The 13865-nt window shown below is 67.3% G+C and overlaps 1 protein-coding gene across 1 annotated transcript; it reads left to right on the top strand.

Annotated features, from left to right (window-relative positions):
• Positions 1 to 839: 839 nt before the first annotated feature.
• On the top strand, positions 840 to 12776 carry GPR179 (G protein-coupled receptor 179; the record flags this gene model as incomplete). The annotated part of the gene is made up of 12 exons (XM_082331774.1): positions 840 to 1681; positions 2546 to 2654; positions 3614 to 3704; positions 3885 to 4093; positions 4297 to 4365; positions 4773 to 4882; positions 4962 to 5200; positions 5665 to 5803; positions 5992 to 6097; positions 6190 to 6336; positions 6672 to 10067; positions 11169 to 12776. 12 exons carry the CDS (start codon positions 840 to 842, stop codon positions 12774 to 12776), a joined length of 7065 nt encoding a protein of 2354 aa, XP_082187900.1.
• Positions 12777 to 13865: the final 1089 nt, after the last annotated feature.

Raw genomic sequence — 13865 nt, 5'->3', positions numbered from 1 at the left:
ACAGCTCTTGCACAGCTGCAGCACAGCTCTTGCACGGCTCTTGCACAGCTCTTGCAGGCAGCACGCCCCACTGGAGGCAAGGGGATGGGCCCAGCTCTCCCCACACCTGCCTGGAAGCTGGTGAAGAGGGAAGTCACGTTGCTTTAGGTGGGGTGGGGCGGGGAGCAGCCTCCCGTGCCTCAGTTTCCCCTCTGCAACCAGGACAGTGCTGCGTGGGACCCAGGGCTTCATCCCCCAGCTTGTGGGGGGTGGGCGTCAGGCCCTGCCATGGGGCCCGTGCTCCTGCCCACCCCCCCACCCCACCCTCAGCCCCGCAGGGACACCCCGCGTCTGTGCCAGCCCCCCCATTTCCACCCCGTGGCCGGGGGGGCCGGGCACTGCAGGAGCAAAGCCTGGGACCATATGGGCAACCAGCGGGCGACCTTCTCCCGCCCGGCTGCCGAGGGGGCCGCGGGGAGGGGGATGCCGGGAGAAAAAATTCCTGGCCCCGTTGCCATGGCTTCCCATCAGGATGCGCTTGCATCATGGCCAGCCCGGGGGATGCGGGGGTCCCCACGGGGCTCAGGGCGGGGGGCTCCCCGCCAGCGCGGCCTACCCAAGCGGGAGCGCGGGGGCGGGCGGGGGGGCTCCGGGCGGGCAGCGCCAGCAGATGAACACGTTTTGGAGCCAGTGACGTCTGCTCCGGCATCGCCAAGGGAGGAAAACAGGCGGCAGAGCGCGAGTCCGGCCCCGCAGAAGAGAGCGGGCTCCCGGCCGGCTCGGGCAGCGTGCCCGCCATGCCCCCCCCGGGCCGGCCGGTGGGGCCGCAGGGGGCCGGGGGGCTCCGCTGAGCCCCGGCCATGGGGCCGTGGTGGTGGCCGCTGCTCTGGTGCTTGCACGCAGTGCTGGTCCATGGCACCGTCCTCGCGGAGGGCCAGCGGCCGCAGGAGAGACCCCTCCAGCCAGCAGGATGGTCCCCGGCCCCGTCGTCCTCCTGGGCGCCCACGCCGGAGCCGGGAGCATCGGGGGACCCTGAGGGCTCGGCGGCGGCACTGGCTTTCCTGCAGACGGGCGATGCGCAGCAGCTGGCCCGGGCCAACTGCAGCCGGGGCGTCGCGGCGGGGGCTCCCGGCCCCGGCCCCCCCCCGGTGCTGCGTGCCGCCCTGCGTGCCGCCCCCGAGGCACTGGCCCACGCCGCCAACTTCCTCAACATGCTCTTCCAGACCAACGACATCCGCGAAGCCAGCGTGGCCGAGGACGTGGAGTGGTACCAGGCGCTGGTCCGCAGCCTGGCAGAGGGGCACCCGTGGGTGCGCCGGGCGGTGCTCGCCCTCGACGCCCACCCGCTGGCCGCCAAGCCCCGGCTGATGCTGCAGGCCACCAAGGGGGACGGCGAGATCCTGCTGCAGGACGTCTCCGCTGCCGCTCCCAGCCTCGGCAACCTCAGTTGGGACAACGAATGGTTCAACGCCCTCAAGTCCCAGCGGAGCCCCCTCCTCCACAAGCGCCTGCTCAGCAACGACCTGCGCAGCATGGAGACCCCCAAGTGGCAGCGGGGCGACAGCTACGTGGGGGAGCCGGGCCACGTGCGGTGGTCCCCGCCGTTCCTCGAGTGCCGGGACGGCCGGTTCCTGCCCGCCTGGGCAGTCACGCTCTCCTCCGCCTTCTACGGGCTCAAGCCGGACCTCAGCCCTGAGTTCAAGTAAGCGGTACCCGGAGGGGCTGGGGCGGTGTGAGGGGGCTGGGGGTGCCCTGTGTGCATGCCGGGGGGTGCAGCTGGAGGCATCACCCCCGGGTGCAGGCAGCGGGTTGCAAGGTGTGTGCCAGCCCCCCGCCTGTGCCCCCATGCGTGTGTGTGCACGTGCATGTGCGGGGGTATTTGCACGTCCACAGGCACGGAGCTGCCTCCCGTCCCCCTTCGGTCGTCCCCGTGCTGCCCACCTCGGGCTGCCACCCCCCGAGCCCCCTGCCGCGGCCGCACTGGGGGTGGGTGAGCCGGGCTGGGGCCCCTCCTGGGAGCTGGGGTGCGTCCCCGGGCTGGGGGTCCCTGCCACACCCCCGGCACCCCCACGCAAGGAGCCACGGTGGGAGGCACTGGGGAGGGAGGGGGGCAGCTGGGCTTGGCCTCGGAGAGGGGACATGGCCCCGTTTCCAAGGGGGAAGCCCCGTCCCCCTTGGAGCACCCAGGGAAGAGGATCGATCCCGCAGGGCGAGGGACGGCATGCAGGGGCCACCCCAGCAGCTCCTATTTCCCAGTATCGGTTGCATTAAAGCCCCTCTTGAGAGGCAGAATCCACACCCAGGAGCTGCTGCCCCTGTCCCTGCCCCTGCCCCAGCTCCAAATGCCCCCAGACGCGGCTCTGAGGGGGGACATCCCTGGCTGGGGGGCCGGGGACATTGCTGACACCTCGCGTTGTCCCACCAGTCCATGCACCAGCACCAGCCGCCCCTGGGGCTGCCTCCCGCAGAGGCAGCGGTGGGACAGGGCCACGCTGGGTGGGGGGCACGAGGTGGGCACAGGGACGCCCTGTGCGGCCCCGGGGGCCGACCCCATCCCTCTGCGCAGGGGCGTCGTGCGGGTGGACATCGAGCTGCGGGACGTGGCCATCGACCAGTGCGCCAGCGGGCCGGGCTGGTTCGCGGATACGCACCGCTGCGACCTCAACAGCACCCAGGTATCGGCCGCCGGCACCCTGCGCCCCATCCCCTTGCCTGGCAGGGCTGGGGCTCCCCTGCACCGAACCGTCCCCGTCCCCCCGGCCGGGCTGGCCCTGCCGCGTGCCCTCCCTCCCGGCTGAGCTTTATCCGCTCCTGGCCGATCCATCTGCTTCGTTCAGCTGCTCTCGGTGCCACAGTCGAGGGGTTTATTGTGCAAATCTTCCTTCCCCGCCGCCAGCAGCAGCGTGTGACCTGGCTGCTCCCTGCCCGGGCACCGCGGGGACGGCCGAGCTCCGGGGGCTGGCACCCAGCGGGTGAAGCACCCCAACCAGCACCCCTCGATCCCCTCTGGCCGTGCCCACCCGGGCAAGATGGTGATGCCCGAGCGTGTTTCAGGGCTCAGCAGGACCGGCCGCATCCCATGCCAGGGCAAACGCCGCAGCCCGCCAGCTCGGTGTGGATCAGGGTCCCACCGCCAAGGCAAAGAGCCCTTCCCCAGTGGGAAAGGCGTCACCAGCTTCTCCTTCCTGCCAGCGCCCCGCGGGCGATGCCCTCCGGAGGGCCGGGCTCTGCCGCCGGGCACCTCTCCAGAAAACAACAATAGCCAGAAAAACCGCACGCCCGGCCCATTCGGGGCAGGGTCCGGCCACACCGCCCCGCAGAGGCCAGGGGGATTAGGGAAGCGGTGCCCTGCCTGCCGCTGCCGTCACGGCCCGGCAGGATTAGTGCGCTCTGCTGCATTAGATGTCCATTTAGGTTTTAGGGAGGGATTTGAGGGCCAAGCTTTGGCTTTTAATTCTTAAATGTGTAACCACTGATTCCTTCTGGGCGCAGGGGAGGAGGGCGTGGGGTCGGGTACCTGCGAGCCAGGGGCTGCTGGAGCCCCTGGTGCAGGGGGGGATGCGGGGCTGGGGGGAGCATTTGGGGTGCAGGATGAGCCCTCGCCCTTCCGTGCGTCTCAGCCTGTCTCCTTCAGTGTGTCCCCCAGGAGAGCCGCGGCTTCGTCCTCGGGAGGTACCTGTGCCGCTGCAAGCCAGGCTTTTACGGGGCTGGCGGAGCGGCCGGCAGTGCCCGGGCAGGTGGGTGCCGTGCCTGGCCCTGGGGTCCCCGTTTCACCCTGTGGCACGTGGCTACAGCAGCGGACGCTGGGGCTGGGGGGGCTTTGGGAAGCCCGAGCACGTGCCCTGGCAAGGAAAGCGCCAGATCCACGATGCGGTGGCCTCACCTGGCCGTCGCTCTGTCCCCAGGCCCGGCGGGGAGCGCGGCGGGGGCGGCCGGGGGGTCCCGGCTGGCGTGCCAGCCCTGCCGCCAGGGATGTGCCACCTGCGAGGACGATGCACCCTGCCTGATCCAGGAGGACCGGGCGCTGCGGGCGGCCGTCCTCTCCTGCCAGGCCTGCTGCATGCTGGCCGTCTTCCTCAGCATGCTCGTCTCCTACCACTTCCGACGGAGCAAGGCAAGGCGTCCCCGCGTCCTTCCCCGCCACCCGCCATCCCCTGCCCCGCTCCCCTCCCAGCCCCAGACCTCGGGGGGGATGTCACAGCAGCGGGAAGGGTGTCACAGCCCAGCAGGCTCGGGGGCATCTCCCTGCCCGGGCTCCATCCCCCCCAGGCACCGGCCCGGGCTCCCGGCTGCACCCTCACGCCTCTGTCCCTGCAGAGGATCCAGGCATCGGGAGTCATCCTCCTGGAGACCATCCTCTTCGGGTCCCTCCTCCTCTACTTCCCTGTGAGTATTCAGCTGGCCCCGGGGCTGAAAGCCTCTGGGCTGGGGTTTCAGAGTATTTGCAGCCTGGCCGGCTGCCCCCGGGAGCGGGCGTCGAGCCGGCCCCAAGCAGGGCGCGGGCACAACTCCACCTAATTGTTAATTTTGCTGGCACGGCCCCCGGCCGCTGTGGTATAAACCTTCTCGGGAAACCAAATCCCTTTTCTCCCGCTGGCTGTGGGAATTAATCCCTGCCCAAATCCCCTCTCCCTCCCGCAAGAGCTGCGGCGGATGCTGTAGAGCCAAGGGGGAAGGGAGGCAGCAGGGCTGGCCCGAAAGCGGGTGGTTTCCAAGTCTCCGGCATTTGCTGCCCCCCTGGCAGGCGGGATCCGGCCCCGTGCCGCCCGCCGACCCCTCTCCCGCCGCCCCAGGTGTTCATCCTCTACTTCAAGCCGAGCATCTTCCGCTGCATCGTCCTGCGCTGGGTGCGCATGCTCGGCTTCGCCATCGTCTACGGCACCATCACCCTCAAGCTGTACAGGTAGCCGGGACGGGGGGCTGGATGCTTGGGACCCCCGCGGCGGGGACCGGCCGGGGGCTCACCGCTCCGCGCCTCGCAGAGTGCTGAAGGTGTTCCTGTCCCGCACGGCCCAGCGGGTGCCCTACGTGTCGAGCGGGCGGGTGCTGAAGATGTTGGGGCTGATCCTGCTCCTGGTGCTGTGGTTCCTGGCGGCCTGGACCATCGGGATGCTGGAGAACGTCGACAAGAACATCCCGCTGGTGATCCGCACCCGGACCGCCCGCGGGCTCCACTTCTACATCTGCGGCCACGACCGCTGGGACTACATGATGGTGATCGGTGAGACCAGCCCCCGCGGTGTCCCGGGGGGTCCCCACAGCCCCAGGACCCCATCCCGTAAATGTGGCACATGGGGTTTTAATTTCCTTGTCCATTTAATCTGCCTGGAGCCTGCGAGCAGGGCTGGGGCACCCGAACTGCCTCCCGCCCTCTCCTCTGAGCATCCCCAGGATTCGCCTTGGCACAGGGTAAATCACCTGGCACGGGCGGTGAGTCCCGGTGGCCTTCGGGCAGGCTGTGCCGGAGGATGCTCTGCACCGGACCCGGCTCCGACCACAGCATGTGCCGACGGCAGCCGGGGTGAACGTGCTGGGCTGGATGCACCCTGAGGCAGGGAGGTCCCGGCGGGCAGCAGCGCCCACCACGAAGCTCAGCACCCATCGGTGCCACCCAGGAAAACACGCCGACGGCAGCAGGGTGATGGGGCTGGGTGCTCAGCGTCGCTCCCCTGCTCTCTCCCACAGCTGAGATGCTGTTCCTGCTGTGGGGCAGCTTTCTGTGCTACGCCACGCGCGCCGTGCCCTCCGCCTTCCACGAGCCCCGCTACATGGGCATCGCGCTCCACAACGAGCTCATGATCTCAGCCGCCTTCCACGTGGCCAGGTAGGGCGCGGGGCCGCGACGGGGCTGGGAACCGAGATTCCCATTCCCGGTGATGCCGAGGAACTGGCGGCAAATCCCTGAAGCCAGCGAGTTCCCTGCGTGGCTCCCCAGGCAGGGTGGAGGCTGCGGGGTCTGGAGGTGGGGAGGGGGCTGTGGGGACCCGGTGCTGCCCTCCTTGCCCCTTCCAGGTTCATTGTGGTCCCCTCCCTGCACCCCGACTGGACCCTGCTGCTCTTCTTCGCTCACACCCACGGCACCGTCACCACGACCCTGGCGCTGCTCTTCATCCCGAAGGTAACGCTCGGCCCGGGGACTCAGGGAGACGGGGCCGGGGTTCCCCGGTGTTTCGGGGACCCCTCGGCGAGCTCACCTCTCGTCACCCCCAGTTCCTGCACGCCGGCTCGCCGCTGCGGGAGGAGATCGCAGCCGAGGTCTACGAGGACGAGCTGGACATGCGGCGCTCGGGCTCCTGCCTGAACAGCAGCATCACGTCTGCCTGGAGCGAGCACAGTCTCGACCCCGATGACATTCGGGTGGGTGGCACACTCAGGACCTTCTTTTGATGCTAGCTATGCAGCCCCGCGCAGAGTAAGAGGTGCCTTTTGCAATCTTTCTTCTGATGCAAAGCAGAGGGAGGGGAGAAGGGGGTGCAGGGTGAGCCGCCACCGGCCACGGGTGGGGAACCTGCTGCGTCCCCTGGGTCGGAGGGACGGGCAGCGCGGGGGCTTGGGGACACGGGGACAGCCTGGCCCTAGGGGCCAAGCTGGGGCTTTGCAGGGTCGTCCCAGCGCAGCCCCCGTGCAGTCCCATTGTACGCGCTCTCCTCTCCCCCCTCTCTCTGCCGCGTCCCCCCGCCCGCGGCGCGCAGGAGGAGCTGAAGAAGCTTTACACGCAGCTGGAGGTGCACAAGACGTGGAGGATGGCAGCCAACAACCCCCACCTCCCCAAGAAGCGCAGCTCCCGCCGCAGCCTGGGCCGCTCCATCGTGCGCCGCGTGGCCGAGCTGCCCGAGGCCATGGCACGCCGGAGCAGCAGGGGGGAGCGGGTGGGCACCCCGGCACGCCGCGGCTCCTCAGCCAAGCGACTCCCTGATGCCAGCGGTGCCAGCCTGCGGATGCGGGATGATGGCTCCCGGCGCCGCGCCGCAGCCCTGCGCAAGTCCCGCAGCACCGAGGGTCCCGTGCGGGAGCCCCGGGGAGGCTCGCCCACCCCCGGCCCCCCCAGGGAGCCTGCGCCAGGGAGGAAGACGATGGCGGTGGCGGCCTCAGAGCACTCCGACAGCGAGTCGCTCGACGCTGCCCCACTCGTGTGCAAGTCGGCCAGCGCCCACAACCTTGCGGGGCACGGGCAGTCCCCCCTGCCCCGCACAGCCCCCTTGCAGAAGTCGCTCAGCATCGTTGCCGGTGGGCGGGAAGAGGCCCTGCTCGCCACCAGCCGAGCTGCACGGGAGACGTGGCACACCCACCGGCACCTCTCTGCCCCGTCCTCGGAGCGCCCCACGGGTCAGGGACCCCCCAAGGAAGCTGGGAAGCCCCAAAGCCCTGGTGCAGCTGATGCCCTCCCACCAGCCGGCTCCAGCCCCACCGAGGGGTGCTCCCAGGAGGACACGTCCCCCCCGGGTGATGGCAAGGTGCAGAAACACGTCACCTACGCACCCATCAAGAGCATCAGCGTCGATGGCTCCCACATCCCAGGGCGGGTGCAGGTGGCGGTGAGGAGGACCCCGCCGCCGCCCCCCGTCCGCTACCAGAGCCTGGTGCGGCGTGCCACGCCGGCCGGGGACAGCCCAGAGCCAGCGGAGCCGCCCGCGGACCCCCCGGCACAGGCGGGAGAGACAGAGAGGACAGCGGAGGGGCCTGCGGAGGAAGAGCGGGGGCACGTGTCCCCACCGGCGGGGAAGGGCAGGCTGCTGACCGCTGCCTCCATCCCGGCGCAGGTCTGCCCCTGGGAGCTGGTCCAGGAGGAGATCCTGAGCCAGAAGCAAAAAGCCACCGAAGCAGCAGACTCGGGGACCCCTGGTGATGCAGCGGCCGCCCCCCTCAGCCTCAAGCCGCCCTCCCAGAAGACCTCCCTCCGGGGCCTGGGACTCGCCATCAAAGCCTTCAACCGCTCCAGGGGGAAAAGCATCCTGAAGAGGAGGAGAGAGGGCGAGGGGAGCCTCAGGAAGAGGGGGTGCGAGCAGGAGGGGGGCAGCAGGAGGGAGAGGCCCAGCCTGGCAGAGACGTCAGCCGTGTCCCTTGGGGGGATCGGCCGAGACCCCGCCACCAAAAGCCCCGCGTGGAGCAGTCAGAGGCCCGGCAGCGAGGCCGCCGCCTGCCCGGGGCAGGGGCAGGTGGTGCCCTGCCAGCACAACAACAACGCCGGCACCGCCTGGGAAGCCGCAGGCTGGGGGTACGGCGGGGCAGAGGCAGAAGGACAGCGGGACAGCCCAGCCCTGGGGACAGGCAACCGGGAGAAACTGGCAGAGGAGCCCAGTGCTCCCCGGGGAGATGTGGATGCTGGCGAGGGCCCAGGGCCACCCTCAGGGGTGCACGAGGTCCCACCCAGCGTTGGCCACCAAGAAGGAGCTGAACATCCCCATGAAGCCCCAGCGGTGCCCAGCAGTGGGAAAGCACAGACACGTCCCTGGCAAGGAGCCGAGGCTCCCGTCGCGGAGCCGGGGAAGGATGCTCCTGCGGCCATCGTGGGGCTGATCACACCGAAGGACGGGGTGGCCGGGCCAGCCGAAGGGCTCGAGGCGGGCAGCAGGTCCATCCGACCCCAGGGCCATGCGGAGATGGAGCAGCCATGTGCAAAACCCATGGCAGGCAGCCCCGACCCGTCCACCGCCGGTGTGTGCAGAGCAGCTGCTGAGAAGCCGGGGGCTGAGGTTTGTCCTCAGGGAGCCCCGGGCATCCCAGCAGGAAAAGGAGCCTTGCTGCACCGGGAGGGGATGGCTTCCCGGGAGGACGGCGGGGTCCCGCCGGGTGGGCAGAGCCCGGCCAAGGTGCTGGAGAAGGGGGGCAGCGAGCCCAAGCCCCTCGGTTCCGGGGGGAGCCTGGGTGCTGAGAGGGTCCCTGCGAAGAGCTGGGGCACGGAGGCGGCCCTGGCTGCAGCGGGGAAAGCCGGCAGCACAGCAGGCAGGCAGGCAGAGGTCTGTCCTGGGGAAACCCAGGCAGATTCCAGCATTAAAATAGAAATTTGCCCCTGGGAGGAGAGTGGGGGCAAGCGCTGGGAGCCAGGCAGAGCCCCGGGGAAGGGCGGCAGCGAGGGGGATCCCGGCTGCCCCAGGGAAGAGCCGGGCATGGAGAAACCACCAGCAAAAACCCCAGAGCTGCCCAAAGCGGCTTCGGAGACAGCGGGCAGCACAGAGGGAAGGACGGCTGAGGTTTGTCCGTGGGAAACCGGGGAAGGGGGAAGCTCCGCCAGAGCAGAAATTTGTCCCTGGGACGAGGAGGGGGCTCAGCCGGAGCAAGAGAGGCGGGAAGGAGAGGGGAGGCGGCTGGCCAAGTGGGTCAAGAGCATCAGACCAAAATCCCTGGGTTTGCTGAGAGCGCAGGAGAGCGGGAGCAGCCTGCAAGCGCCCAGCCGGCCCTGGGGCAGCACCGGCAGCGAGGGACCCTGGCCAAAACCTGCTCCCAGGAGCTCCGAGCTGCCAGAAGTGACCTCGAGGAGCCCGGCGAGCGCACGGGCTTCGGTTTGCCCCTGGGAAGCGGCCGGAGCTGACGGCGATACAGAAGAAGTTTGCCCTTGGGAAAGGGGAACAGCTTTATCTGATGCAGGAAAATTAGATGATGGTGAAATTTCCCAAGTGAAAAATGGGATTTCCCCACGGAGAGGGGCCCCGAGGGCCACGGGAGAGACGGCTCCGGCTGCAGACAAGGGGAGCAGCCAGCGAGGATCCCCCAGCCCCGGGGAAGGCGCGGAGCAGCCCGGCACAGGGCTCTCAGCAAAACACCCAGCTCTGCCCAAAACATCACCTAAGCAAGCAGGGACCATCGATAGCAAAAAGGCCGACATTTGTCCATGGGAAGTGGAGGATGAACCCCTTCCTAAAACAGCAATCTCCCCTTGGGAAGAGCCTGCAGCTCCATCGGGGAAGGAGAGACCGAGTCAGGACACGCGTGGGACGTCCAAAGGGGAAAACAAACCAGGATCCGGAGGACTTGAAGATATCAAAGCAAAGCTGGCAGAGATGGGTGGCCGTCGGGCAGAGCACAGGGACACCGGGATCTTTGCAAAGCTCATTAGGAAAAGCCTGGAGTCCTCAAAAGCAGACTCCAAGAAAACCCAGAGCATGCAGAGCATAAAGGAGGAGATCTGTCCCTGGGAGAGCCTGGGCACAGAACAGTCCACAGAACAACCTTGTGCCGGGAGCCCAGCGCTGCCCAAATCGCCTTCGAGGAAACCCCAGAGCGTGGGGAGCCTGAAGGCAGAGGTCTGTCCTTGGGAGGCTGCGGAGCTTGAATCCACCGATAAAGCAGAAATCTGCCCCTGGGAGGCGGCTGCTCCACCATCAGGTAAAGAGAAATCAGGACAGGACAAAGGTGCTCTGTCCATAGTGAGCAAAAGCCCTTCTGCAGGTCAAGGTCTCCGCAAAGAGGTTGGAGAGAGCACATTGGGAAAGAAGGAGAAAGCGAGCAGAGACCGAGAGTCCATCTGTCCCTGGGAGAGCCTGGGTACGGAGCAGCCCCCAGCAAAACCCCACGCTGGGAGCCCAGCGCTGCCCAAATCGCCTTCGAGGAAATCCCAGAGCGTGGGGAGCCTGACGGCGGAGGTCTGTCCTTGGGAGGCTGCGGAGGTCGAAGCTGGTGGTAAAGCAGAAATCTGCCCCTGGGAGGCGGCTGCACCTCCCTCCGATCAACCAACGGCAAAGCAGGGTCCTGGTGCGGGGTGCAAGGGGGACAAGCGCATCAGGCGCCAGGCAGCGTTAGCCAGCCCGGCGAGGTCCCTGGAGAGGGGCAGCAGCGAGCGAGAGGCCGTCTGCCCCTGGGAGAGCCTGGGCACGGAGCAGCCCCCAGCACGGAGCCCAGCGCTGCCCAAATCGCCTTCAAAGGAATCCCAGAGCGTGGGGAGCCTGAAGGCAGAGGTCTGTCCCTGGGAGCTTGAATCCACCAATAAAGCAGAAATCTGCCCCTGGGAGGCGGCTGCACCACCATCAGGTAAAGAGAAATCAGGACAGGACAAAGGTGCTCTGTCCATAGTGAGCAAAAGCCCTTCTGCAGGTCAAGGTCTCCACAAAGAGATTGGAGATAGCACGTCTGGAAAGACGGAGAAAGCGAGCAGAGACCGAGAGTCCATCTGTCCCTGGAAGAGCACGGACACAGAGGGCCCCTCCACGGGGTACGGCACGAGGAGCACAGAGCTGCTGAAAGCCACTGCCAAGAAATCGGAGAGCGTGGGGAGCACGAAGGCTGAGATCTGTCCCTGGGAGAGCCTGGGCACGGAGCAGCCCCCAGCAAAACCCCGTGCTGGGAGCCCAGCGCTGCCCACATCGCCTTCAAAGAAATCGCAGAGCGTGGGGAGCCTGAAGGCAGAGGTCTGTCCTTGGGAGGCTCCGGAGGTCGAAGCCACCGATAAAGCAGAAATCTGCCCCTGGGAGGCGGCTGCTCCACCATCAGGTAAAGAGAAATCAGGACAGGACAAAGGTGCTCTGTCCATAATGAGCAAAAGCCCTTCTGCAGGTCAAGGTCTCCGCAAAGAGGTTGGAGATAGCACGTCTGGAAAGACGGAGAAAGCGAGCAGAGACCGAGAGTCCATCTGTCCCTGGGAGAGCCTGGGTACGGAGCAGCCCCCAGCAAAACCCCACGCTGGGAGCCCAGCGCTGCCCAAATCGCCTTCGAGGAAATCCCAGAGCGTGGGGAGCCTGACGGCGGAGGTCTGTCCTTGGGAGGCTGCGGAGGTCGAAGCTGGTGGTAAAGCAGAAATCTGCCCCTGGGAGGCGGCTGCACCTCCCTCCGATCAACCAACGGCAAAGCAGGGTCCTGGTGCGGGGTGCAAGGGGGACAAGCGCATCAGGCGCCAGGCAGCGTTAGCCAGCCCGGCGAGGTCCCTGGAGAGGGGCAGCAGCGAGCGAGAGGCCGTCTGCCCCTGGGAGAGCCTGGGCACGGAGCAGCCCCCAGCACGGAGCCCAGCGCTGCCCAAATCGCCTTCAAAGGAATCCCAGAGCGTGGGGAGCCTGAAGGCAGAGGTCTGTCCCTGGGAGCTTGAATCCACCGATAAAGCAGAAATCTGCCCCTGGGAGGCGGCTGCACCTCTGCCAGAGAAAGCAGCAGCCCCGGGTAAGGCGAGCCTCCCACCGAAAAAAGCAGGAGCCTCCAAAGCGCTGGAGAAGAGTAGCGAGCGCGAGGCCGTCTGCCCCTGGGAGAGCCTGGGTACGGAGGAGCCCTCCCTGGAAACTGCAATGGGGAAACAGCCGTCCAAGAAGTCCAAGAGCACAGAGAGCAGGAAATCTGATATTTGCCCCTGGGAGGAAGCAGAGCCCACCGGCTTGGAGAAAGAAAGCTTCAAACCAGGCGTGCACCCACAGGGAGCCGGCAGAGCATCCCCCACGGGGACGGGAAGGTCAAAGCCGGTGGCAGGAGCCAGCCCCGTGCCTCCAACAGCCCTGCTGAACAAATCCAAGGGCAGATTTGACGGCGAGGCTGAGCATAAGCCCCTGTGCCGCATCCTGCCGGGCATCCAGCCCCCACGGGGCCCCAGGGCAGAGCCGCTGCCTCGGGGAGCAAGCACGGCTCCCACGGCGGGCAGCAGCCCCAGCCCAGGCGCTAGCGTAGCTGAGGTTTGTCCCTGGGAAGCAGAAGAGGCTCCGCCAGCATCTGACAGGACCAGCACGGACACGAGGAAAGCCTCCGAAGTGTGTCCGTGGGAGGTGGAGAGCGTGGATCCCACCCCGACCCTCCGCAGGCAGGGCAGAGCCGGGGCGAGCCCCCAGGACAGAGGCAGGGGTGCGGGTGAAGCCCAGCCCGACGCCTGCCCGTGGGACCACGAGTAGCTCCCTCCGCCTGGCCGTCCGCTGGCTGCGGACGCGGCTTTCGTGAACAGAAAGTCTTGAGCTGAAGGCTGCTGCCTACCTGCGCAGCCTGGACGGGGACAGAAGCATCCACCAAAGCCAGCGGCACAGCCACACCGCGGGCTCCAGTGGCGGCCATCAACCAGCCAGGCTTGGGGACCAACGCAGCAAGGGGACAGCTGACCTCTCCTGCCTTCATCGAAGCGCTCAAGCCAGGCAGTAGCCTGCAAACGCCACCCGTTTTTACCCACAGGTACCTGGCCCAGCGCAGGGCCCCCTGGTCCAAGCCGGGCACCTGAGTACATTAAAACACCCGTGGTGCCAGCCTTGCTCGCTTCCACCGACACAGCGGACACAAAGCTGCAGCTTGCTAGCTAGAGACGCTCGCCCCCAAGCTCTCCGGCAGTTGAACGTCCCCCTCCTGCGTGGGGAAGCTTCTGCCTCCAGCACAGCGAGGAACGGCTTGCCTGGCACCCCGAAATACGCAGTCCTGCAGCCGCAGCAAGCTGGACGCTCGGAGGACCCCGCAGCAAGCTCTCCATCCTAAGTGAAACACGGGGAGAGTCAAACCAGGGGCAGCAAAACGATGCAACTGGGGAGGAAAACGGCTTTCCAGGGTTTTTGCAGCCCAGCTGATCTCCCCCAGCGCTGCCGTCACCTCCGTTTTCAGCCAGGGTGGTTTCTGCTAGGACCAGGCAGGTGCTGAAGCCTGGGATAAGGAGCCGCTGCTCCCAGCCAGCCCCACGCCACATTTTGCTTCCTTGACACAAAGTCATTTATTTTTAAACGTCCTCCGAAGTCACCGAGCCGGCCGCAGGACTTCCACGCGCGCCAAGCAAACCTTTCTGCTCTGTTTTGGTCCAGCGACGCCAGCCCGGTGTTCGAACGCTGCACTTCGGCGATGCCCACCGCCATCTCGGCTCCCCATCTATCGCTCGACCTGGGTGGGATAAAACCAACCTTCAGGCCACTCCGCTGCTCTGCTTTTAGAAACCTCCGCATCCGTGAAGGCTGAGATGGGTATTCCCGCTACGAACCTCCTCTCTAATTTGATGGCGCTGCTGCACTTCT

The sequence above is a fragment of the Platalea leucorodia genome (genome assembly GCF_965183815.1).
Source record: "Platalea leucorodia genome assembly, chromosome: 22".
NCBI lineage: Eukaryota > Metazoa > Chordata > Aves > Pelecaniformes > Threskiornithidae > Platalea > Platalea leucorodia.
The sequence above is the reverse complement of the archived record's forward strand: the minus strand, read 5'-3'. Positions and strand labels throughout refer to the sequence as shown.